Consider the following 26,730-nt stretch of genomic DNA (forward strand, 5'->3'; position numbering starts at 1 on the left):
GGGACCCCAGGCAGCTCTCCAAAATGCAGTTTATCGTATCCAGGATGTTCCAGTAGTCCAGGGTGATGGGCGACAGAGCTGTGCCCACAGCTGTGAGCTCCAGCTGCAGGCAGGCCTGGAGACCCTCATCCCTCATTCAGGCTCTTACTAATGGTGCCCCATGTTGGGCGCCACTTGAGAGCCAAAATGAGGGGTGTGGGACCCCAGGCAGCTCTCCAAAATGCAGTTTATCTGTATCTAAGAGGTTCCAGCAGTCCACAGTGACAGAGCTGTGCCAACAGCTGTGAGCTCCAGCTGCAGACAGGCCTGGAGACCTGCATCCCTCATTCAGGCTCTTACCAGTCCCTCTTACTAATGGTGCCTCACGTTGGGCACCACTTGAGAGCCAAAATGAGGGATGTGGGACTCCAGGCTGCTCTCCAAAATGCAGTTTATTCCATCCAAGAGGTTCCAGCAGTCCAGGGTGGTGGGTGACAGAGCTGTGCCTACAGTGGCAGCTCTACCTGCAGACAGGCCTGGAGATGCTTTGGTTTTGGTTACAATGCATTAGAGACTTTTCTTTGCTGAGCATCTTAATACAGTAGAACCAATCTATACCTTAACTATTATCTATAGCCTATCATAACTACTATCATTACCATATTCTTGTTACTGTTCTCCAATCATTTAAAGTCAGTACATTACAGTTTCAGCTAGAGTTGTTTTTCAGTTTTCTTGCAGTGGAAAATTCTGAGACCTTTTTTCTACTTGCAGCTTTGCTGCCTTGTTTGCCTGTGCTATCTTTCTGCTTGGTAAAAGCATCTTGTTTCAGGTGGGTTTATCCTTTGCTCTAAGCCATAAAAACCCCTTCTAACTAACACACCCTTGGCCTTCTTGGTTATCCAGTAAGACTGGCTCAGCAATTCTTTTCTTCTATATCAAAACTTGCTTCCAACTCTTCCTTCATCAGACTCCACATTTAAAAATTTTTTATGCTAAACATACATATCTGTGAGACTTTCTTGTCAAACTTTCATCCTTCCCAACACAACCCTGCACTGTCTTTGTGATGAGCTCCAAGCTGGCACTGGAAGCACTGACCATTCAAAGTTGGTGATGTACTGGTAATTGGACTGGCTGCAGATGTCAATGATTTTGGTGAGCAGCTCATCTCGGTACGTCGTCCCTTCGGCTTTATCCACGTGAATCATCAGTTTCTTCACAATCTCCATCAAGTTCTTCTTGGAGACCTGTTAAAGAGGTGGTGAAGGGTTCAACCACTTTCCTACACAGCCAAGTCCTTCCAGTTCCAGTAGAGCAGCTGCTGGATCTTTGCTGGACCCATATCACGTTAACAAGAAACCAGAACCACCTCTGTGGGCCCCAATCCAAAAATGAACCTGTTTAATACTGTTCAATATTTTTGTTACAGAAGAGTCAGCTTTTTACAAGGTCTTTAAGAAAAGACTGGATGTGGCACTTACTGCCATGGCCTGGCTGACAAATGGTGTTAGATCATAAGTTGGATTGGATAATCTCCAAGGTTTTTTCCAACCCAGCTGATTCTGTGAGGACCTTGCTGTGGGAGAGCTGAGGATCAGAATTACTATCAGCAATACAGAAATCCAAAAGAAAGTGACTCTTCTACTGCCAGACTAGCAAGTTTAAGAGTTTAAAACATTTTTGCTTATAAAGGAAACAAATTTAGGAATTATTAACATCCAATGGAATTGATTTCAAAATGGGTGATTTTCAACAGGGCCTGAACTGAGAAACTCCATCCAGTCTGAATCAGAATTTTTAAAACCCTCATGCTGAGCCAGATATTTTACTTGTCCTAAGTAGGACTAATAAAGGACTGCCAGAAAAGATATAGGAGTTGTTAGCAATAGTCTGCTGTGGAGTGGGCAGACAAAGTTGCATGTTTTCCTTAATCATTATTTTCCTAAAGGGTCAGTGGGGCTGCTGAGGAAATAAATGTAGGAACATACCATGCCATAGAGGAGATCTAAAGCTCTGAGTCGGATGGACTCATCTTTGTCATCCAAACATTGGAGAATGAGATCCTTGTGAGACTGAACTGACTTGGGGTGTGTTTTCAGGATTTTGGACATAGCTAACAGGCCCAGGTACTTCACTGTGAAAGACAAAATAAAACTTCTTTCCAAATATAGAAACACTGTTTTGGGCTGAGCATGATATCTTAAAGTTAAAAATTTCCCAGTATTCTTTGCAGTCACTAAAGTCAGTCAACACTCTTGCATTTTACTCTTATGCTCACTCTGCTGAAAATAGCTGTCACTGCTTTCCAAGCAGCCAGTCTATAAAAACAGAAATCCCAGAGCATGGAAAGAACTGGTTTAGATTTACAAGACCACAAGCAGCAGTAATAATTGCTGTCATTTGTTTTTAAAAATATTATTATAAAGAAGTGCTCACCATCAAAAATTATTTCCATATTAAATACCCCAGCAACTGTTTACAGCACACCAGGCACTACAACCCCTCTGTGGCTGCTGCAGCATCTCCCCAGGGCTTGGGGGCCAACAGCTCCATGAAGAAAGCACCATACTTACAGTTCTGGTCAGAATCTTCTATCAATATCCTCAACTTCTGCACACAAAGCTGGAAAAAAAGACCACACTGTGTTTTTTACAGGTCTTTAATTAAAGTAAGTCTTCATGAAGTTTACTCAATACACAAGGAAGTATCTGACCAAGACCTGAGGTCTCTAGGTGAGAGGGTTTTGTTGCATTAACAGACTTCCAAACACAAGGACCCTCTGTATGACTGTATTGATAGCAGGAAAAAAATAAAGAGTTGGGAAAACTCTCAAACTCTGCATTTTAGAGTGAATTAAGTAGGAAAATTTATATAGGGAATGCTTCAATCTGCAGGGCTGTACAGTGAAGAGCACTTCAGGGAGCTACTGCTGTAACTTCTGGCAGAGGAACACATTCCCATTTTCCCTGGCCCTTGGGATCCCCCAGCAGAGCAGAACAAGTCCCAAACCCAGGGTCCCACCTGGATGCTGGCGCTGTGGTTGGGCATCCCCGAGGACAGAGAGATCAGAACTGAAACAGAAGCACAAATTCCAGTCAGAATTTCTGTGCTGGGAGTGACTGCAACAACACCACCCAACAGCCCACACCCAGCTCAGCTCGAAGGGAAAGGTGATAGATTATTGTTTGTCTGTTGGTCTGGACTTTTGGGGGGTCTGGAGGAAGGAGAGAAGGTTGTGACATGAACTTACAGTTTCATACACCTGTAACAGTAATAATAAGAGGGCAGGGAAAAAAGTGTAAAAGTGGAAAAAGCTGCACCAGCCAGGTCAAAGCTGCTCTTTTTTGCTCTTACTAGGGTTTATTTCACTGACATCACATAGCAGTCAAGGCTATTAATATGTCAGCAGCTACTGTACAGCTGAATTTTTAATTGTGCACTTTCCTAATGCAATGGGATGCAGCAATGGATCCTGGAGTTTAATGTGATTAGATTGGAGCTTTAATCAAGCCAGCCATTGTTGATTATTTGGGACACTTGAAAGCTCTGGCAGCACACAGCCCCACTGCAGAAAAGGTGGGCTCACCCTGGTAACTGCTGCTGGCACAGCTGTGCCTGAGCAGCTGCCAGGTGCTGCCCTCTGGCCTTGCAGGGAAGCTGAGCTGGACACTGTCACCTGCAGAGCTGGGAGGTGCCAGGTGCTCCTCTGGCCTTTCAGGGCTCATTTGCTGGCTCTGAGTTTGACATCACCATGCCTGAGGTGTCCTGGGTGGGTGAATTCCCCCTCTGCCCACAGGATGACCCCACTGGATCTCAGTGAAGGCCACTCTCACCCACAATGGAATTCCCTCTGTGCTCTTCTCCCTCCCATCACAACACCTCATTTTCCTGAAGGAGTAACAGTGAGTGACAGATCTCTCTTCCCTCTCTGAACTACCCAGCACAGAAAGTTCTGCACCATTATCCAAAGAACCCACAGGAGACAGACAGACCAACTGTGCATGTCAATAACCCTGTGCTCCACACTCTGATACTGCAGCCAAGCCTGAGCTGCAATACTGTGTTATCCCTTTTTGCCTTTGTTTTCTCTCACCCTCCCAGTTACGGAGTTCATCTCCCTTCCCCAGAAACTGAAACTGCCAATCAGTAATTCCAACTGCCTCCTCTAAGGAATTACACCCCATTTTTAAACTGCAAAGTTGCAAAATTAAAAAAAAAACAAAAAGTCTGATCCATCATCACATAAGAGAACTTGGCAAAGAGACATCACTTGTTTTAATTCTATTGCTGCTGGTACATTTTGTAGTTGTAGCAACATTTAGGATCTAGCATATAAATAATCTCATTGTCTGTACCTGCCCTCAGCTTTCAGCAAACACAAGACAGCTGTAGTGACTGTGCCTCACCCACTGACAACAAAGGATTTCAGCCCCACAGTAACACAAAGTTTGCCAGGAGACTTATTGCATTTTAGAATACATTATGTTAAAGAAAAGAAGGTTTACAGATGGTGTCAGTTGATAACAAAGTTCATCACGTTTTTTTTTCTAGGTTCCAAGTTTCAGTTCTCACCTGCTATTACTGTGTTCACACATTCATATAAGAGAGACATGGCTGAGGTGCTGAAACAGAAATCAGGTATATTAAATAAGGAATAAACCAGCACATTTTGAGAGTTGTCAGCACTATCTTGGAGCTAGTTAGCACCTTGAACTTCACAAGACATTGTCAATATTCTGCTCCATATCCCTTCAAACAGATGAAATGATTCTCACTTAAAAACTGTTGGGGGGAGGAATTTTTAAACAAATGTTTAAAAACTCAAAAATCTCCCTGGAAAAGCAGCAAGTAAGAGTACTGTGGCACAAGGAATATGGAAGGAAGTGGTTACTCAAACTTCAGCACCAGTCACACAATACTGAAGCAATCTTGTCCAAGAATCAAATTAAATCCTCTGCCCAAGGTCAAAAACTCCTGACAAGGCAGATGGAGAAGCTCAAGTCTCTCTCCAAGCGAAGGAGTCACGGCCCAGCAGCAGAGGACTGGGATGCAGGAACACACTTCCCATCCCTGGAAATCATCAACCCATTCCCAGTGCCTGATTTCCCCCAGAACTCAAATTCAAGGCTGCTTGTGCCAGCTGAACACCCAGACAGAGCAGTTCTGAGGACTGCAGAGGTCCCTGCAAAGCCTGATCCGTACAAGAGGGAACCAGGAACCTGCCAAGCCCCAAAGGAGCAGGTTCCAAGCACAGGGACACAGGGAAGGAGAACCGCTCCAGTGGCACAGTGATGCCCTGAGGGTCAGCTTGGGATGCTGGGAACCAAAACCACCACTTCTGCTCCCTGGGCACTTGGTGGGACAGCTCAGGGTGCTGTGACTCATAACGAGACCCAAAATGACTGAATGGAGACCAAGCCAAAGAGGATTCAGTCCCCACAACTCAGAATTACTGATGTGGGAGTTGGGATTGTCCATCTTCCTGCTTTTTCTGGTGGGTTGTACCTATTTGTTAGTGCTGACAACTTCCTGGAGGTACCTGCTAGTCTGTTCTGAGCCTGCCTTAGAGGAATGTGAGGATGGACAGAAATCCTCTGGCTAGAGCTGCTCTCAAGGCTACACAGATATCTGCTTAAAACCTTGCTCTCTCACATGAAAAGAAATCAACTTTTTCACTTAACAACTCCTGCATAAGATCACACTTCCTCTTCATAACAGGGAGAATCCATGTATTCCCCCAAGGCATCTATTCCCTGATTTCAGTTCAGAATTAGAACCACTACAAACCAGTAACAGACAAGGGCCAAGGAAATAACTTCAACTTTATTTAATCTACATTTAGAACATATATATTGTAAGAACCTCTTTCAAAACACATCTGAGCTGCCAAATGCATGAGAAAGGGCTTTAATATATTCCTTGTCACGCTGCTTTGGTGGGTAAGGCACTCCTAAAAGTCAGGAATCAAATGTGTGAGGCAAACAGGAGAGGCAAATACACAGCTGAGCCTTTTTACACATCCTTCACAGTCATCTCTGGCTTGAAATGCAGTGAAAGGAAAGCAAATTGCTCCAATTTTCATCTATTCATTGGGGGAATTCATGCTGACAGTCAGACACCCAGAGATTTTCCTTTAAGGTATTTTACCCCACTCAGGTTTTCCAGAAACAACCCTTATCTAAGAATATCTTTTGATACTTGAAGCCAATGTACCAAAAGTCAATAAAAAAATTACAGAATGCATCCTCACCCCAGTTACTGACCCAGCCACCAGGCCTTCCCCAGTCCTGACTGAACAAGGCAGGATCTGTCACACAAACCTGTGGATGAGGTTGGTCAGGGGCTCAATCAGTTTCTTTCCCAGTCTTGGTTCTAATGGAGTAAGAGCACCAAACTATCCAATGAGAAGAAAAGTGAGTTAATAGCTGCTTTTCAACAGCTTCAACACATTATGTAAATTACAGCTCACTGTATTTAAACCAAGCTATATTAACATATTTTTCTCTTTGGTTACATTCACAAACATTAAAAGATATTCCTGGTTTCTTTTTATTCAGATTGAACGGTAACTATGCCTCCTAGCAAGAAATCCATTTTCACACCCAAAGTCATTTAATGAGAACTCTAATCCTGTAAACAAAAAGCAGAATACTTGCCAGTTTTATAATTTTAATGAGAACCCAATTATTGGTTGACGACGTCATCAGCTTGAAGAAGAGGGGGGCGAGGGAAAGGTAATTCTTGGGATTGCGTCGAGCCAGCTCACAAATCACATTTACTGCAGCAGACTGCACACCTGGGCAAAACAGGAGGGACAGCACAAATCCCATCAATGCCTTCACTGGAATTGAAGTTTCTGGTGCAGAACCCCCACAGCAAAAGCAGCTGAAGCGTCAGACCTGTGTGTCCAATGGTTTGGCCTCATTCCCAAGCCTGAGGCAGTAAATACAGGGATGTAAAAGCAAACTGAGAAAGGGTTTTATTTAATTCTGGCTATTTTCTAATACAGCAGCAAGCCAGGTATCTGCTTTGGTCCAGCATGAGAAAAAACAGCACCCTGCCACATCCCTGTGTGTCTTTTCCCAAGCACACTGCCACATCCCTGTGTGTCTTTTCCCAAGCCCACTGCCACATCCCTGTGTGTTTTTCCCCAAGCACCCTGCCACATCCCTGTGTGTCTTTTCCCAAGCACACTGCCACATCCCTGTGTGTCTTTTCCCAAGCACCCTGCCACATCCCTGTGTGTCTTTTCCCAAGCCCACTGCCACATCCCTGTGTGTCTTTTCCCAAGCCCACTGCACATCCCTGTGTGTCTTTTCCCAAGCACCCTGCACATCCCTGTGTGTCTTTTCCCAAGCCCACTGCCACATCCCTGTGTGTCTTTTCCCAAGCACCCTGCACATCCCTGTGTGTCTTTTCCCCAAGCCCACTGCCACATCCCTGTGTGCTTTTCCCCAAGCCCACTGCCACATCCCTGTGTGCTTTTTCCCAAGCACACTGTCACATCCCTGTGTATTTTTTCCAAGCCCACTGTCACATCCCTGTGTGTCTTTTCCCAAGCCCACTGCCACATCCCTGTGTGCTTTTTCCCAAGCCCACTGCCACATCCCTGTGTGTGTTTCCCCAAGCCCACTGCCACATCCCTGTGTGTCTTTTCCCAAGCCCACTGCCACATCCCTGTGTGTCTTTTCCCAAGCCCACTGTCACATCCCTGTGTGTTTTTTCCCAAGCCCACTGCCACATCCCTGTGTGTCTTTTCCCAAGCCCACTGCCACATCCCTGTGTGTCTTTTCCCAAGCCCACTGCCACATCCCTGCCCTGGACTGTGGAGAGCTGGCTGTGGGACACAGACAACACAATCAACCACCCCCCAGAAAGTTTCCAATCGCTCCTGATTTCTCTGATATGTATTCTTTACAAATGTTTAAATACAAAACAAAAATAATTCCTGAAGCAATCTGACTGGACATGTTCACTCCCTTCTCATTGCTCAGCCCCTGAGTTGTCAGTTTGGAATGTTTTAGTCTAGACAGGCTGGGTGTCCTAGCAGAGAGAAATCCTTCACTCCACAAAGCTCAACAGGCAATTTCTTCCTCTCTCTGCAGGTGAGGGATTTTGCTTTCTTTAATAACATTGTCCCTGGAAGATAAATAATCCATGCCCACAATAAAACAGTTGGGACATGCAATTAAATTTCTCTCTGTAATTGCAGATACAAATCAAGTGGAGATCAGATACACACCACGCACAGAATTCCTAAAACAAGCGCAGTGAGGGAACAGCAGCACCTCCTAAAGACTGAGCAAAATTGTGAATTTCATACTGAGCAATTGCAGATTTCCTGTGCTGCTGCTGACCTGCACTGACACAGTCCTGAGGGGTCCAAAGAGCAGTCTGGACTCAAATAAATAAAAAATACACTAAGGAATGTTAAATCATTTCAAGTGTGTCCACTGCAAGTCAACAGCTGCAGCTAAAAAAGCCACAAGTAGTAACAAAACCAGAACCCCAAACCCTGAAATCAACTGAAATATTTTCAATAGCTGAGTTCAGTAAGCAACAAATCAGGAAACTTTAAGCTGCTTTGTCCATTAAGGTTTAACCCACTGATACATTTTCAGTAGCTTTGGGGTTGAAGAAATGGACATTTTAAAGAACATATTTTTAATATGGCAACACCCACCAAAACTCTCCTATGCTCACCTACCCTGAAACAGGGGAGGCAGTGCCCAAAAGATGATTACAGCATTTTGAATGAATTCTTCTCTCCACAAACTCTACAAGCACATGGACCTCCATGTGTGAGAGCAGAAGGAATTCACTAAAATCCACTCACCAGGATCTGGATCTTCAAGTTTCTCTTTAAGGCGAGGAAATGCAGGACGGAGGGACTCTGGGTACTTCAAAAAAACTTTGTACATGATTAACACTGCCTTCTTCCTGATGTAAGGCTTTGTGTGAGACATCTGTGAAGGAAACAACTGCAGTCAGGCTCTGAGCACATCTGTGTTTCCAGAGCTCCTGTGCTGTCACCAAAGCTCTTCCTGGGAGACTCAAACTGCTTTTTGAAAACTCAGCTTTGAGGCAAGAGCAAAATATTGTTGTTTATCACCAAAACGAATGGATGGATTTCAAAGTGATCCTCTTGATCTAAGCAAGGTCTGTAAAAGCTCCCCAGAGCCCCCACAAGAATGAAGCAGCAGGTTTCACATGTAGCAGTTCTAAATTTAAGATATTTACCAGATTTGAATAACTTCACATTCTATAATTATAAAGTTCTTTCAACCTTATGAACTCACCAATGTCATGATGTCATTTGCCAAGTCCCTGGCAAGATCTGGAGTAACAAAACAGGACAAGCCAGTCAGTGCAACTCCAGTATCATACTGGTTAGGGCTACTCAGATCCTGAAAAAAGAGAAACACGCTCAAAAATTTAAGATCACACAGAATGTCAAGAAACAACTTCCTCAGAGTAATTTTATATAATCAACATAAATGAAGCAGAGCTTCTTCTTCATGGGAATATTTATATATCAACTACTAACACCTGCTAAACTACAGCCAGCCTGGGGTTTAATAATGAGCACAAAGAACCATAATTAAACAAGAGATGGATGACTGCAATAAAAGTAATCAGAGAGATCATGCCTTGGTGGTGTTTTGGGAATGGAAATAGGTTTTAAACACTCATTACAGGATCACAAACATATTTAAAGTCCTAAAAAGCTGGTATTACACACTAAGCCTGCTAAGTCCAATTCCAAGTGTGAATTTACTGGGAACAAGCACTCTTGGTGAGTGGTGTTCCACCTTAATCTAGCAGAGAAATGAGATTATTCTTCTCCCAAGCTGCTGGCAGCACCACAACTTCCAGCCCACCAAGACAGGACACAATTTCTGTGTGTGGAACACATTTATTGGTCAGGTTCCCTTGGATCTATTTGGAGTCAGTATCCTACCCAGCCCTCCTTAGTCTTTCAGGTCTTTCTAAGCTTAAGTCACCCATAGTAAAATTAATTTATGGGTATGTTCAAGTACAGACTATAAATTGTGTATCAGGAAACACCAACATGCAGCTGCACAGAGCATTCCCACATGGACTGCTGAATTCAGAGTCCAGATTCACATGGATACTGAAGCTGCTTCAGGAGAGCTAAACATAGTCAGGCCTTTGGGGTTCTGTGCCATTTACATCTCATTTAAAGGTGGTGGGAAATTAGAGTCTACTTTAAGAATAATGCAATCTACTTCTTAAGGAGCAAAAAACTGCAATTCATCCTGGCTCTAATGTATTTTTAGAACTGATAAATCCTTCAAATCTCAAGTTGATGGATCAATGAAACATGAAAAGACAAAGATTTTTATCTTTTACATAAAAACTTGGGCACAAAGTGCAAGTAGCCAGTAAGTGACTGAAATTCAGTAAAATAAAGAGTCCATAATAAAGACAATAGATATTCCCATTCAGCACAAAATAGTTCAAAAGATAAAAGGAAAAGCACTGGTTCTTTAGGAAGATACAGGGTAACATCCCACTGCTCTTTTTTAAGCAAGGAAAACACATTTTGGTTCCTTGTAAAAATGGTAAAAATGTAGGCAGATCTTGTACTGGATCATTCAAGTTTTAAAGCAGTGATAATTAAAAAATGAAAGTCAAGAGCTTAAAATAATATCTGTAACTTCAAGAATGGGAAAACTATGCTGCAAACCAGTAACTCCAAGTGATCAAGCTCTATGAAAATGAATGCACATGTGGGTACATGAATGCAGAACAAAACTTTCCATACTCTCTTCACCATTTTTAGACCCAATTCTACCAGAGAAGTCAAAGTCTGATGTGGAATTGCAGACAAAAATATCCCTCACAAGTAGAAGTGCTGTGGAGCCATGTCACTCCTGAGCCACTGCTCATTTTACTTCAGGAATGGGGACATTTTTCCTGCCTGTTACATTCTTATAAGCACTGCCTAGAGAGCAGCAAAGTTATTTCTGTCCCCATTCTCAGTGCTGAACAAACACAGAGCTGGTATGAGACAGCACAGGGAGGGATGGGCACAGTCCTGAGTGTCTCATTAATCCCTCTGCTTGTGGAATGACAGGAGACTGCAAATGGAGAATTCTACTGAAACACCTCTGTATTCCTCATGGAGAAACACTCAGTACAGATGTGAAAGTACAAGTAGGGAGAGAGTGCAAGAAGCAATGAAGAAGTGAACATTTACCTTTCTGATCTGATTAGTTGTCAGCATAATGACATCAGTCCCTTCATGAAAGCACTGGGAGGCAGCCAGGTAACCAATGCGCTGGGAAAAGGCAGGGAGGAAAACAAGGCTTGTTCTTAAATCAATTTACACAATGTTCAATTTGAAAACAACTGGTGGCTTTATAAGCAATATTAAACAGGTGAATGAGTAGGTTTTATAAGCAATATTAAACAGGTGAATGAGTAGGTTTTATAAGCAATATTAAACAGGTGAATGAGTAGGTTTGTATAAGACAAGAGGCATCAGAGGGTTCCCTAGAAATGGGGGTTTATATCAAAAAAGAGAAAGTTCAGACAAGTAATGTTCTACTGATAATTTATCTGTCTTAGGGATAATAAAACCACCTCCACCTTCTCTATTTTGTTACAACACAGTTCAGTGACCACAAAGCTGCAGAAATAAGGTAGGATTGTCTACTATAATTATTCTGTTTGTGTTGACTCCCAAGTTTCAGGTATAAAGCCCCATTAGGGAATAATTTCTTAGGAAGCAAAATTCCACCCTGTTTGGTGAAAAAGGTCTGCAACACAACATAAAATAAATCTTTCATGAAAAATTATAACGCTATTACAGAATAAAAAATGCCTGGTACTAAGAATCTCAGGTGGTCTTCACATAAAAATACCCTGGCTTTTCACAAAAGGTAAAGGACAGCTGCATTTACAGAGAACTCACCTTGAATGTAAACTTGGAAGCACTCATAACTTCAATAATGTTGAAAGCAGCCCAACTGATGTCATAGCCCAGCATCTGTAACTGTGAGCAGAGAAGCCAAGATAAACTTCTCAAATAAGAGACTCAAGGAAATAGGTCAAGACATGTCCCAAAACTGTTGATGCAACAGGAGTCTGAAAATGATACTGTAGGCATCACAGGTTTATGAGCAATGAACCACTCAGCACTGCCCCACCCACAGTAAGTGAAAGACATCACAGGTTTTCAACAGTTTGCACCAGTTCCAGGCTGCCCAGAGCAGCTGGGGCTGCCCCTGCATCCCTGGCAGTGCCCAAGGCCAGGCTGGACAGGGCTGGGAGCAGCCTGGGACAGTGGGAGGTGTCCCTGCCATGGCAGGAGGATGAGTTTTAAGGTCTCTTCAAATCCAAATCATTCTATGATTCTATGATAGGCAGTTATATAAGCACTGGTGTGAATGGTTTTCTTCCTGATTTTCTTTGAATAAAAACCATAACAGAGCCACAAAAAGAAATCTTTACCAAAATTTGTCTTCTTGTCAGCAAAGGACTGAGCAAAGAGAAACGAACCCAGTTTCAAGTGCTCATGTCACTATGTCATAAGAACCAATCCAGCTAAAACCAATTTCTTTTAACTTGCTTGTTTTAAATGAGATTCATTTCCTGCCCCATCACAATTAAATCCAGTTGTACCAAACAGAGCAGGAACTGCAGCCTCTGATGTCAGAGCTGGGGCAGTGATGTCCCCCAGGCTGCACTTAGAGCAGGGAGGCAGAGCAGGCACCCAGAGCCAGGGCTGGCTCCAAACCAGCAGGGAAGGACAAAATGCAGCTGCATGGGACCAGCAGGGCACTTACATAGGTCAGCTTGCAGACTGCGTTTGCCTTCACGGCGATGTTGTCCTGCTTCAGCTCCTGCTTGATCTCGTCGATGCACTGAGAGATGTATTTTGCCTGAGGAAAACAAACAAAAACTTGAGCTCCTCCACCAGTTTCTCAAGTTTCCAGCATGTTGGTGGTGAGAAGCAGCAGAACTCCATTTGCAAGCATCAATCTCACACACACACACAATTTAGTAAGCACTTAATTCTGACAAAATGACTTATTAAAAAGAATCACAATTCTGTCACAAAACCCAAAGTTTGAGATGTTTCTTTGGTGGTTGTCCCTTCTACCTCTCCCTCACAATCACACCACTCACTCCAAAGCTCTAAATTCATAAATCTGCAACCATGAAGCTGTTCAATGGAGACTGAGTAGGCAGAGGCCTGCACAAAACCAGAGCTCAGCATTGCTAGCAAACTCCTGCCTCCAGAGGGACGTCAGAGAACACCCGCTCCTTACGTGACAAGGACAAACTGCCACACTGCTAACAGCCCCCAAATGAGAGGGGACTGATGACAACAGCCCCTTTATGGACCTGCTGCCAATGATGACACTGTGGGTGTGCACCCACAGCACAGGGACACAACACAAGGCTTGGATGGGACACAGGTGCTTCCTGGATCCCCCCAGCCATGGAAAGCTCTGTGGAAAGTCAGGAACTCCCTCTCTGGTTCTCAACTTCCATCAGCCCTATTGCCATTTACACATTTTGATAAATAACAGTTATTTCTATCAATTTCTCAGCAATTCAAAGAGCCAAATGTCACAATGTTTACATTTAAATATCGGTGCTTCACATCTTTCCAAGCAATCACATCTGTGCTTGTGGGAAGGATGTGGCAAACATGTGATTTAAAATTATCTGTACAGATTTTAATTTATACACAGAATTTGCTCAGCCAAAGATTCTTCCAGTTCACAATTAATTATTATTTTAGTACTGAAGGCATCTGCTACAGGAATAATGAAAATTTAAATGCAGAGAAATAATCTCTCTTTTCAAAGCCATGCATGCACCAGGGTATTTCACATTCCTAGCTGCCAGAGGAACCAGGTCAGAACCAGATTACCTAATCCCTGCCTGAATACCACCACCTTCCTCCAAAATGATATTTTTAGCACAGAAGTGTCTAGTGGCCTGACTTTAATCAACATTTTTTCCCCTTTACACTAATTTTTGGGCATTAATACAACGAGTTTTTAGTCTTTTACAAATGTCTGGAGTGACACAATTCAAGTTACAAAAGTTTGCTGGTAGAAACAGCAGGTGGAGAATGGATGGAAATCAGCCCTGGGGGAAGGACTTGGGGTGTTGGTGGGTGAGAGGCTCAGGCTGCCCCGGCCATGGGCACTGAGCCAGAAACCCCCCCTGGGCTGGGCTGAGCCCCCAGCGTGGGCAGCAGGGGAGGGGGGGATTCTGCCCCTGTGCCCCTGTGCTCAGGTGAGACCCCACCTGCAGAGCTGCCCCAGCCCTGGGCACCAGCAGCAGGAGGACGTGGAGCTGCTGGAGCCAGGCCAGAGGAGGCACGGAGATGCTGCAAGGGCTGGAGCCCCTCTGTTCTGGAGCCAGCCTGGCACAGCTGGGGGGGCTCAGCAGACAATGAATGAATGAATGAATGGAGGGAATCTAAGCTATTCCTAAATGCCTGTGTTTGGGATAGAAATACTGTCCTTAGAGTGGGAATTCTCATGCTAAAGGAGGGCACTGGAAACACCAAACAGCCCTGTCCTGTATGCAGATCCCTTCTGCTCTCCTGGATACAGGTGAGTGGATTGCATCTGCCAAAACTGGAGATGGCATCACCCCCAACACTTAACAACACAGTGTCCAGGTGACTTTACCCAGAAACAGACTTGGGATTGTAAACCCTTCACCTGAGAGTGATTCAGGTCCTGGCAACTCATATGGGAAGTTTAAACTCTTGAGTATAAACTAAAAAAAACCCTTCTGAGGGTAGAAAATAAATACTTCATTAAAAATGCTGAAAGAGTGACTTACACAACATGCAACTGATCCACAAATATATTGTACTTGGCCTTGAATATTTTATGCTCACAGAAGAGCACACTGGAACAGTGTCACAGAATCCTTCATGTGTGTATCTTGTTGCCACATCCTGGGAGCAAGGCCCAGTGATGGCTCTCAAGGCAGAAGGACACTGACACAGGTTCTCAGTCTTTACATCCATAACCAAAAGCCTCACTTATTTCCCACTGCATCTATCCCCACACTATACAAACATCAGCTTAATCTTCTGGCAACCTCTTCAGAGTTGAGCACAAGCCACTGTGTGAGCAGGAGAGGTGGAAAAAATAGAGCACAGAGAAGTTCAGTAGTGCCCAGCCTGGCAGAGCTGAACTCAGGCTCCAGAGGCACCAGCCCCAGCATCCCACAGGCAAATCCCTGCCTAGCAGTTAGTCCAGCTTCTGGAAAAGCACATTACAGAACTGAAAAAGGGATTAGAGAGAGCAGAAAGAAGTCCTTCTGAAACAGCTGTACTTCAAATCCCAAAACACTCCAAGGAATGACAGGCACTATATATAGAAAGCTTTACAGGATCAGCAGGTATTAACTTTTTGTTAATCCTGTGGAGTGGCACTGCTGTGAATGAGCAATATGAGGAAAACTGATCGGTGCAGTCTCTCCTCAATGTGAAAGGCAAGCACCACACCCAGCTGGATCTGCTGCCACATCTCACACCCACACAACTGGGAGGGAACCTGGAGGCAGGAGCAGATCCTCAGTGGAGCTGTGCAAGCCTGACCTGGGCACAGAGCCACACCCACGGGTCCCACTGCTGCTCACTGTGTGGGGTCACAGCACACAGCAAAAGGGAGAACAACCACTCGATGCAATGAAAAGAATTCCAGTCACTAAGCAAGACCTAAATACTTGGAAGTAAAAACCATTTAACATTTACATACTGACACAGCAAAAAAATCTGGGTATCTTGCCCAGCAGCGATTATGTCTTTGTAGAAATCCTTCTAATATAGGAATTTCCTAGTGTGGTAATTAAAACCAAATATTTCCCAGGATATAAGTAGCTCTGTTTTTCCTTAAATGCTTTTGAGGTCCCATGAATCACAGAATCATTGAGGTTGGAAAAGCCCTCAAGGATCAACAAGTTCACTAGTTGTTAATCCAGCACTGCCATGTTCATCACTAAAACATGCCCCAAATGCCACATCCACACGTTTTTTTGAACACTTCCAGGGATGGTGACTCCACCACTGCCCTGGGCAGCCCCTTCCAAAGCCTGACCACACCTCCTATGCAGCAATTTTCCCTAATATCCAATCTAAAGCTCATCTGGTACAGCTTGAAGCAGTTTCCTCCTGTCCCTCTGTTCCCTGCAAGCAGAGCCCGACCCCCCTGGCTGTCCCCTCCTGTCTGACAGGAGTTGTGCAGAGCCACAAGGTCCCCCCTGAGCCTCCTTTGCTCCAGGCTGAGCCCCCCAGCTCCTCCTCATCCATTTGTGCTCCAGTCCCTGCTCTGGACATGCTCCAGCCTTTCAATGTGTTTCTTACATGAGGGGCCCAAACCTGAGCCCAGGATTCAAGACAGGGCCTCAGCAGTGCCCAGAGTTCATTTATGCTCCCAGTATTCATTACAATATCAATGTATTTCTTAGCTATTCATTCCTTCCTAATTCTGTGACAGTACAATTTGCAGTTTTGTGCTGATGGCTCACACATCCTGGCCACATCAGTGGACTGAGGAGCATTTCTAAGCTCCAACATGTACAGACCTGTGTGCACCCATCCAGATGGCTGGGAGGGAGCCAGGCAATGCTCAGCAGCCCCTCAGGCAGAGCCATGAGGCACAGGAACCCTCTCAGGAGGAAGGGTGGGAGCAGGGGCAGAGCTGGAGGCTCTGAGGGCGCAGGCAAGGAGCTGAGCTCTCTTTTATTCCTGCTAGGCTGCCAAGTGGGAAAGGAGCCTTCCCTGCCTCGGTGGAAGGGCTCCTTAATGAAATGCTATAGCAACCACTCTGGTGATTGTTCTCTCTCCCAAGGAGCCTCACAGGAACATGCCCAAGCAGCCCAGCCAAAACCCAAGTGCAGCCTGCAGATGTGAGAAGAGAGCACCCAAGAGAGCTGGGAGAACAGCACAGTCACAAGGGCATTTCTCAAAGTATGTCACCAACGAGATGCTGGAGTATTTTATACCCATTAACAAAACACACAAGCTGTTTTTTCAAACAAGCCCAAATTCCTCAAGAATTCCAAGATCTCACCTAGAAAATATGTGCATTTAAATGAATGTGAGTGGCTAAAATAAGAAAGGAGGCATCATGAATCAAATATACAGTCTCTTAGAAATGGAAGGAGGAAGGGGAGACTGGGTCATGGTAAGAAGCCAAAAATGCCATTTTATAGGACTTTTTATTTCCCAGCCATGTTTTTTGACTTAACTTTGAGAAACACTAAAGCTTTATTCCAAGCCAAGACAGAACTTGGGGTTTGCTGACAATTTCAGAGATGCTCACAAAAGACTTCTCTTCCTGAAGCAATCAGTATATGAAGTTTAAACAAGTCCCTAATCTGTACAACAATTGCATCCCTAGGAAATGTGATTCTCCATGCTGTACTTTCTGTCATTACCTGGCAGAAACACACCAATGATTGGAATGGAGATCACTGCAGAACCTTGACATTAAATTTCATCGTGTAAACTACTCATTTCCAGCAGTATTTAAGAAGCTGTATTTCATCTCAGCCATAAACCACCTTCTAAATTCATGAGAAGGCAAACTCCCATTCCTACCACTTTGGGTTGCTACCCAGCAAACCAAATGCACTTGATTTGAGATTTAAACCTCTCACTGCAACATCCAAGTGCTTCCATCCACATGAAAGAGCAAAACATCAGTGAACATCAGTTGTTATTTCTCTTGCACTTCCAGGGTTAAATACAGTGTTTTAAGGAAAGAATTATTAACAGTGAATGCCCCAAGGAGCAAGATATTTTCTGATATGTCTGAAACCACACCATGGTGAAACAGAAATGTTTGGAATACTTAGAACATAAAAATAAATATGCACAAAACGTAACATTTCTTCTGTTTTAAGCACTATAGGATTTATCACTTTTTGGTAGGACTTTGAGACAAACTCCATGAGATCACACTGAGACCATCACACAAGCACATGATGGTCTCACATGAGAGGAAGATGCCCACTGCTGCAACTTCTAACACAACCACCATGCCCAACACCAAAGGCACTCACACCCCAAAACACCTTGAGGAGGTGAAGGAACTTTCAGGTCTGCTTGTGCTCCAGGCAGCAGATGCCATTCACAGCACAGATCAGGTGCCTTGGAAAGAAGGCTGGGAAGGAATATTTATCACTTGTAAGGCTTCTCTCAAACCCCCCAAAGCAGCACTTGATGTCCAACAGCACTGAACCAGTCAGAGGACACCTCTAGTGTTTGCAGTGCCTGGACAGCATGGAATGAATCAACTGAAGTGACAGACAAGGGCATTAAAGGGCAAAATGTGCTGCTTTCTACTGACTTGGACACAGCATTAGAGACCAACATATTACACATTAATGTCCATAAAAATACTGTATTATTTTAACTACTGGAGAAAAAGCTATTGGAGATAAACAACAGGATCTTTTGTTTAGGCTACTCCATGGCTGGACAGACAGAATCCCAAGGCATGTGCTCCCACACATGCTCCTCACAAGTAACTTCACCAAAGCCATGGCAAAGCAGCTGAGAGCAGAACAAGGATCAGCAGTGAGTGGGGAGCTGCACAATGCTCGTCCTGCTGGCTCTGCACAGCCTCAGTCCAGCAGCACAGAGGGCTCTCAGCTGCAATAAAGGGCTCAGGAAACTGAAAGGCATTTTCAGCAAGCCAAGCTTATCTTTCACTCAGCTGTTGACAAACAGCATTGCTGTACATGTTTTAACCTGCCTTGGTTTTATCCATGAAGCTTTCCAGGGATTTACTGGCTCATCCTGAGCTAGGCTTAAGGTCCCAGCCCAATGTTCTGAGTGACAACAGCAGAGCACGAGGTTCTGCTGGTTCATTTGCAGCAGACTTCTCGATTATTTATTAGAAACACGATGCATTACCCACTGCCCCTTGTCTGCTACAAGCACAGGGAGGTCACAAGACTCCTTGGCCAAACAACACAGAGGAAGGAATGCAAAAAGCAGGTTTACAGTTTTTTCTTTTGTTAATGTTTGCTGAAGTTAAACACACCAACTGAGATCTGGAATGATCCATGCACACATCCATCCTAAAGTGACTCATAAGCCAATTAAAACCTTTGAACCTCATTGTAAAAGATCAGAGAAATGCTATCGATGCAAGTACTGTGCACCAATTTCAGGGCAGATATCCAACCCCAGACCAGCCACTACAGCCCCTTAAGGCACCACAGAAAAACACACAGGATCTTCTGAGCAGGGCTGGAACACAATGATTGGGTTGCAGCAAAGAAAAAGCTGTAGAGTTGCAGCTGCTTGTCCCAAGTGACTCCAGGCACCTGCAGCATGCCTCCAAGCACTGGGGTGTCTGGCAGTCTCCCATGGACAGCTCCTCTCTGCTGGTTTACCCAGAGACAATTCAGGATTTCACACTGAAATGCCCACAGAAGGGCACTGATGCAGGAAGCTGGAGCTGCATGAGGCACCCTGGCCCCCTCCCAGGTGGGCAAGGCCAAGATCACTGCTGGCACCTTGGGAATCAGCAAAATGGCAATCAGCAAGGCCCAAGAGCAGTAAATCAGCAAGCAGGCAGCAGCAGCAAGGGTCTAGAGCTGTCCCTTCATTATCTCCAGTCTGATCAGTCACTTAATAGAAGCACATCTCCTGTCTGATCACAGTATGTGTTAATTTAATTGCACAGCAATTAAACAATCCTCAGGGGTCTGTGCTGTCTCAGCCATATCCGAGCAGACAACTTTTAAGCCTGGAGAGATGTCAGATAAAAGTGTCATCTTTGCAAATAAAGATGTACCCAAAGTTTTATTTTTACATTACTGAGTAAAAAGCTATGTAAATGTTTTTGCAGTAGATTTTTCAACTTGCTTGTTCCAGACATCTCTGTGCAGTTTCAGGCTCTGATAAAGGCAGGCTTCATCCAAGCACGTGCTTTGCTGGATGCAGAGGAAGCAGTCACTTCCTCCTGGGAAACTAAAGTAGCTATTGTTGCTGAGACTCAGATGACTGAAGTAGTTCAGAGAGAAACCAAAAAAAGATGCTTAATGACGTATTAATATCAAATAAAAATGTAACACTGAAAGTACTACAAAGCTCTAACACTGATTCATGCACAGCTGTGAGTACTGTGCAGTTATGGAAAGGTAAGGAGGACAATGAAAAAGATGGTTCATGGCCATTCCTGACTTCTTAAATTCAGCACAAATATTTGTGCAATTAAAGTAAGTTTGTTCACCTCCTCCCTGCTGTACAATCACAGCACTCACACTAAATAAACATCCACTCTCAAGGCTGAAGCTGATTAGCACAGTGATGCACTTGGGGCAATACATTTATACAGCTTTGCCATAGACTGAGCCAACCAGAAGAAAGTCTCAACATTCCCACATTGACACCTCCCTCCATTTATACAGCTTCCAACACAGGAATTTCTCAATAGAAGTTGTCAGGTTTGAACACCTAGGTGATCATGGAAATAACAACAAAAAAGAAACAGCTAATCCAAAACCCAGCACTCAGCTATGAGGTTTACAAACTGCTCAGCCTGCTGGGCAGTGACTGAGGGGGGCTGGCAGGAACCAAGCATTTCTAGTACCCAGTTACACCCAGGATTCAACAGGGCTCACTTATTTCAGTTACTGTCAACATTTGCTTCTTGTTTAAAAAAACCCTCAATCACCTTTCTGAGCTACTAAAACTACCACCAACAATGTTATTTTCTGCAGTTTTTACTCTATTCAAATATTTTTATGCTTCCTGACACCTGGATTTTAGCAGACTCCCCTGAGATGATGAAGCATTTCAATTTCTCAGTGTGAATGATCAGCAGTTTTTAATAATCCAATGAACACAAATGCTTCCTTGTAAGCAGTCCCATGACTTGGTTCTTTCTGGTGCTGTCATGTAACGCTGCCCTTCACAGGACACCAGGAACAGGGTGTTCTCCCAAGGACACTTCCAAGTGAAAAACCTAAAGGTGCTGTCTGTACAAAAATGCCATCACTAACCCCACTGTGGAGGAAGAGGTTTTCAGTCACTTTCATGGACGCTGATGGAAAGAAACCACAAAAACCCCATTTTGTGCACTCAGCAGCAGGACAAAGATCTGCAACAAAAAGCACCAAATAAACAACTCCTGGCAGTTGATCACAGTGCAGAAATGCAATCTGTATCCATGTATCCGTATTTTACTTTGATTTCTCTGGCTGTTTTCCCCCTGGCCTCACTAAAGGAACAGTGGATGGTCACTCCATTTCTTAGGTACCAGACAGCTCTTCCTCTCCCCTGGCCCTGCCTAGGCACAATATTTACTCCCACATGTGCCAGCACAGATCTGTCTGGAGCATTTCAAACCCTCAGCAGAGGCAGCTATAAAACGCTCAGGACTGGGAACAAAGCTATTATCCCCACTCATGCCACAGTCAATTAAGTAATATTTAATACAGGAGAAAGCAAGAAGCTAATGAAAGGCAGCACTAATGCAAAGCCTCAGCTGCTCCTGCCTGTAATCACAGGAGAACACTGCCCACATCTTGGCTCGTGTGCCATGCCCCAGGCCCTCTGTGACTGTGACACAGCAGGCAAGGCAGGACACTCACACCGGGCCCTGCAGGCCAGTCCCAGACTGGTGTGAGGTCCTTATCCAACCCCCTTTGTGTATTGTTTCTGCTTCCGACTTTGTCTTTTGCAGTGATTCACACACACCAAGAATTAACAATAGCAACTGTAGATGCACTTGGAAGTGGGTGGAATAATGAGCTGCCTTCAAAGATACCAACACGTACATGACACCCAGTAAGTGACGGAGCAGCAGTGCCTGAAAGAGCTGCCTGTCATCAATGAACTGCACTGCCCAGCAGTTGCTCTGCTCTGTTCTGTCAGGCACCAAGAAGCTTTAGCATTCCTCAAAATTCCCTGATTATGTTCCATCCCACGTCCTTGACCAGCAAATACCAATACTGCACCAGGGGCTGAGGCCAGGCTGGCAGAAGCCACAGCATGAGAAGGCCTTCAGCCTTCTGAGCCCAGAAGAGTTTTGGGATGTGAAAAGATTCCTCAAAACTCCCCACATCATTTCATCCGAAAATGTGTCAGAGAAGAAGCTGGAAATCAGCAGTGGAACACAGCAGCCCTTTATTGAGAGGAAAAAGCTTTTTTAACAACACAAGTGGCCTGTCCTCAGGTAACACTCAGTGAGCAGCAAGGGGCCACTGGCAGGTTGGAAAGCCCAGGCTGACAGTAAATCAGACATTTCACACACAATGCTGCTCCCATTTAGCATTATTTTAGTAACTGAAGTTTTTTCCCAACCAGCAGCACTGAGTGCTCATTTCTTCCAAAACAGTTTAAGTGTGAACCAGCAATGAGATACTTATCACCCAACACCAGAGACAGGAAAAGGTGAATTTTTCAATATGATTTTTCCTGAAAGTATCAATTCCCAAAACCACGAAGGCACACACAGCAAAGTCTCTGAGAAAATAGGGGGACAATCTTCTCATGTTATAAAAGAAGTGCACAGATATTTAGTACAGGACTTTTTAAAACCCCTTCTCTCTCTTTAAGTGTCCTGCAGTAAATCAAAGACACCTGAAACAGAAGGCTACTGTGTGAATGAGCTAAGCACACTCATTAATACCTGTTACTTAATAATTTCAGTTTTCTAAAGGAACATCTCACATCAGCATCTGACAGGAGCTTCCTTGTTGGGAAAAGTAAACTTTTAATGGTGAATGAAAAACACTGTGCAAGGGCCAAACAGCATCAAAGGAATATCCTGTCCCTTACTGCACATTTAGGAGAACAGATATAATTTATCAGTTTGGACTATCTTGCAAAAATCCAGTATATTTTAACAGCCTATGGTACAAGGCATTCCTCTCCTGAGCACGCTGTGGAGCAGATCCTGAAGCAGTAGGCACAAAGTAGGAGAAGTTACTCCACGACATACAAAACCACCTAAAAACTGCTGAAAAACACCACTTCCATTAGCAAAAGCATCCCTTTTCCAAATGAAAGGGAAAGAATGAGGTATTGGAAGCGAAAAGTCAGGAAAACGCAGTAGGATCAAGTCTGGCTTTGAACTGGCGCTGGGAAACGCCACAGGAACGAAAGCATCTGTTGGAAAGTAAACACAAGGTGTCAGAGCTGGGAGGGAGCTCCTGCTGCTCTGCCACCTCATGCCCTGCACACAGCACCGAGCCTGCAGCAGCAGCAGCTCCAGCACTCCCCAGAACACCAGAAATGGGCACAGGGAGCGTGCACAGAGCAGGGACTGCCTCAACCACCTCTCCCTCCTGCCTCACATCCTTAGGGGCCTCCATCCCTTCAGTTCCAGTGTTTTAAACTCAAAGTAAATGGGTCACACATGGAAATGCCTCCAACAGGGAATCAACACGCTGCACAGGGGCTGTGAGCTCGAGGGCCAGGCAGCCTCCAGCACTCCCAGCTCCTCTAAAGAGCTGAGGAGCACAAAAACTCCTCAATGAGGAGATGTGGCCTGCTCTGACTTCAGGACACACCCTGGGGTGTGAGATTTAGGCTCACAGCAACATAGGAAGAACACAAACCCACCAAGCAAGAAGACAGCAGGGCTGTCCAAGAGCTGCAGTGAGAAACCCACTGTGAACTGGGGTGCCAGGCACTGGTACAGCCTCGATGGGCTGTGAAATACCAAATATGCTCATGTGGTACCTGCATAAGAGCTGGAAAGGAATCAAACTTTCCATCTCAGATCTACCAGGAGAGACTGCCCAGAGGCATGAGGGAATAAGTGATGGCAGATTTTTCCATGGGATTAAATTCCAAAACACAAAACCCAAAACATGGAAATAAACTAACCTCCTGCAAAAAGCACAAGTAAATCACAAGTCCAAATAACAATCTTGCCTTCATTTCTCTTCATATCATTGCTATTTAACAACCACAGTAGCTTCTTCCCAGAGACAACTCTTCCTGGAGAAACTCCTGTTGAGCCAAGACCAATAGCCAATATCCTCCCCACTAAAGCACACTGTTTGTTTTAAACAAATTTGCTTTTCTGAACAGGATGGAGTGTCTGTCTTAGGCTTAGACCCTTCTCTTGAGACACACAAATATTGCTTGAACTACAGCACTGGAGCAACATTCAACAGATACAATGAACAATGGAAACACTGTAGGGAAAAGAGGAAGAATTTTTGCAGCTAGTTCCTCTAAAACAGCCTTCTGATTTTGTAACATCACCTGAAAATTAGCCAATGTCCCTGGCCACTGCCTGGAAGCACTGAATCCACACCCAAAACCTCAACAGCAGGTTTACAGCTCTCTCCAGCTGAGCCAGGAACAGGCACAGTCCTGTGCTGTTTGCAGCCACTCTCTGGAATTAAGACAAATGTTTGAAGGATTCCCAAACACACAGGTTTTACCAGAGCAATGTCTTCATCAGCTGAACACATCCTGGTTTGGGTTTTAATTTTTGCTGTGCTCGTGAGCCTATGAAAAGGAATTATCCCTGTAGTTATCTGTTTCAAAACCTCACCATTTGTACTCCAAACAGAAGAGTTTAAAATCCCATCATGCTGCAGCCCAGCTGTTCTGAGACAACATATTGCTCTGACCTCACTGAATCCCAGAGTGTGCACAGATCCCAGTAACAGCTTCCTACAAGTACACAGAGCCCTACAAAATTGTCCAAGGAGTGTTTTTTCCTAACTCCAAAGGGCACCAAAGCCAATGCATTTTAACCATTTCTTGTCACAGGTTACAACAAACTCAGTGTGGCTCTTAATTCTCTTTGTGAAGCTGTTTGTCACAAAATTATTTCAGAAAGAACATTCAATTTTTCTCAAAGAACTGGTGCCACAAAGGCCTGGACCTTCACCAGAGGGATCCTCAGGGTTTTGACAGCTAAGAAACACATTCTGTCCTATGCACAAAGGAATAAAGCAGATTTACTAAAAGCAGCACAACACACTGGAGGGCTCCATAAGAATACTGCTGACCAGATCCTGCTCTGGCAGAACACACTAAGCTCATAAATTCCATACAAATTTCCTGTTGCTACTTCATGATGTTTCCCACATTTTTCAGGGCACTGCACAGCAGCCCTGCCTTCCTCTGCCACCAAACCAATACCATAAATGTAACATATGCTGAAATAAATTAGATTCAATCATCCTGGTGGGTCCCTTCCAACTCAGCCTATTCTGTTAAAAGCAGAAATTTCCCAGGTATGCCCACTACCAAACAACCCCTTGTCCTGTGCACAAGGGACTTCACAGAAATTTTCGAAGTTATATTTTGTGTTTCAGTTCAACAGCACCAGCAAGGAAGATCGGTTTTCCTAGTAAAGTTCTTCATTTAGTTACATGTTTACAACTTTGCAGCTTTTGATAGCTGATACTGACTCCACAGCCACCCCCCAACGAACCAGCAAAGCCCAGCTGTTAGACCAACATTAGGAAAGCTTCTCATGAGTTACTCGAAGATGAACATAAATGACATTGGGCCCGTTACTTCTCAATTACCGTGTGACACTTGACTGTGGAGTCTCACATAACACGTTCTTGATGACTAATTATTTCACCTATACTAATTTCCTGATCACGTGCTTCTCACACAAGAGTGGATAACAGGCCAGCACGGAGAACTGATTGCTGCCTAGAAAAGCTCTGAGAGAAGGACATTTTAGTCAGGAGATTCTTAACATGAATGGTCTGACAGCTGAATTAGGAGCTTACTTCTCCTGTATAACAGCTTCAGGGTGAAGAACACCTAGCTGACTACAGCACGTGACTGTAGGGCTGGAGAGGAAGGAATTCCTCGATATTATTTCTCTGTAATAATCACGTATACATTTGCGTGTATATATATTTATATATATATCCGTATGTATATCACAGATCTTAACACCACAACACACTGAATGGAAAGGTGAGCACCAAGCACGACCCTCCCTTATTAACTCTCCTGCTCTCACCCAGCCTGTCCCTCGTGCCCCACACCCCAGCGTCACCTTCCTCGTTCTGACTCCCGCTTCCCCCTTCCCAAACCAACATTCCCTTCCCAGACATGGCCCCGGCGGGCAGCGGTGACATCCCCGGGCCGGAGCGCGGGGAAGGCTCCCCTCACCTCATCCTCCTTGTGATTGCGGATGCCGCGCACCAGGTCCTGCAGGTTCTTGTCAAACATACGGTCGATGCTGCCCTTCACCATCTTCAGCGCCATGGCGGCGGCGGCGGGGCCTGCGCCGGGCTGAGGGGCCGGGCCCGGCCGGGGGGGCCGCCGCGGTGCTACTGCCGCTCGAGCCGGGTGAGAGCAGCGGTGCCGGGGCGCTCACATGCCGAGGGGAGCGGGAGGGCACGGGCGGAGCTGCCCTGGAGGACGGGCGGGCACGGGCGACCCCGGCCGCAGGCACAGCTCCAGGCGGCGCTGGGGATCCGGCACCGACAAAATGGCGGCCGGTCAGCTGAGGGCTCGGCCACGCCCCCGACATGGCCACGCCCCGACCGACCGGCCACGCCCCCAGGCCAACACGATCCGCTGTGCCGCTTTCCAGCCCCGCCCACTCCGTCCGGGCCGCGTCTCGGTCTGGCCACGCACCCGGAACGGCCCCGCCCACCTCGCCGCTCTCCAGCCACGCCCCAATCACCTTGGACACGCCTCCAAATGTCTGGACACGCCCTCTGACCCCGCCCCTGCCCCATCTGCCCGCCTCCCTGATCTCCAGACACGCCCCCTCCCTC

At 45.1% G+C, this 26,730-nt stretch overlaps 1 protein-coding gene across 1 annotated transcript in view; it reads right to left on the minus strand.

Moving 5' to 3' along the window:
- Window positions 1–26,432, minus strand: part of AP3D1 (adaptor related protein complex 3 subunit delta 1) — a 44,272-nt gene extending 17,840 nt beyond the window's left edge. The window contains exons 1-13 of the mRNA XM_036399281.1: window positions 26,117–26,432; window positions 12,798–12,893; window positions 11,924–12,004; window positions 11,207–11,287; window positions 9,282–9,389; window positions 8,819–8,948; window positions 6,639–6,778; window positions 6,303–6,376; window positions 4,555–4,604; window positions 3,004–3,053; window positions 2,556–2,604; window positions 1,971–2,116; window positions 1,081–1,229 (exon numbers count right to left, since the gene is read on the minus strand). Coding sequence (XP_036255174.1) covers window positions 1,081–1,229; window positions 1,971–2,116; window positions 2,556–2,604; window positions 3,004–3,053; window positions 4,555–4,604; window positions 6,303–6,376; window positions 6,639–6,778; window positions 8,819–8,948; window positions 9,282–9,389; window positions 11,207–11,287; window positions 11,924–12,004; window positions 12,798–12,893; window positions 26,117–26,212 — 1,250 coding nt within the window. The 5' untranslated portion in view covers window positions 26,213–26,432. The remainder of the gene's footprint in view (window positions 1–1,080; window positions 1,230–1,970; window positions 2,117–2,555; window positions 2,605–3,003; window positions 3,054–4,554; window positions 4,605–6,302; window positions 6,377–6,638; window positions 6,779–8,818; window positions 8,949–9,281; window positions 9,390–11,206; window positions 11,288–11,923; window positions 12,005–12,797; window positions 12,894–26,116) is intronic.
- Between the last annotated feature and the right edge of the window lie 298 nt (window positions 26,433–26,730).

Source organism: Molothrus ater, chromosome 26 (genome assembly GCF_012460135.2).
Source record: "Molothrus ater isolate BHLD 08-10-18 breed brown headed cowbird chromosome 26, BPBGC_Mater_1.1, whole genome shotgun sequence".
NCBI classification, from domain to species: Eukaryota; Metazoa; Chordata; class Aves; order Passeriformes; family Icteridae; genus Molothrus; species Molothrus ater.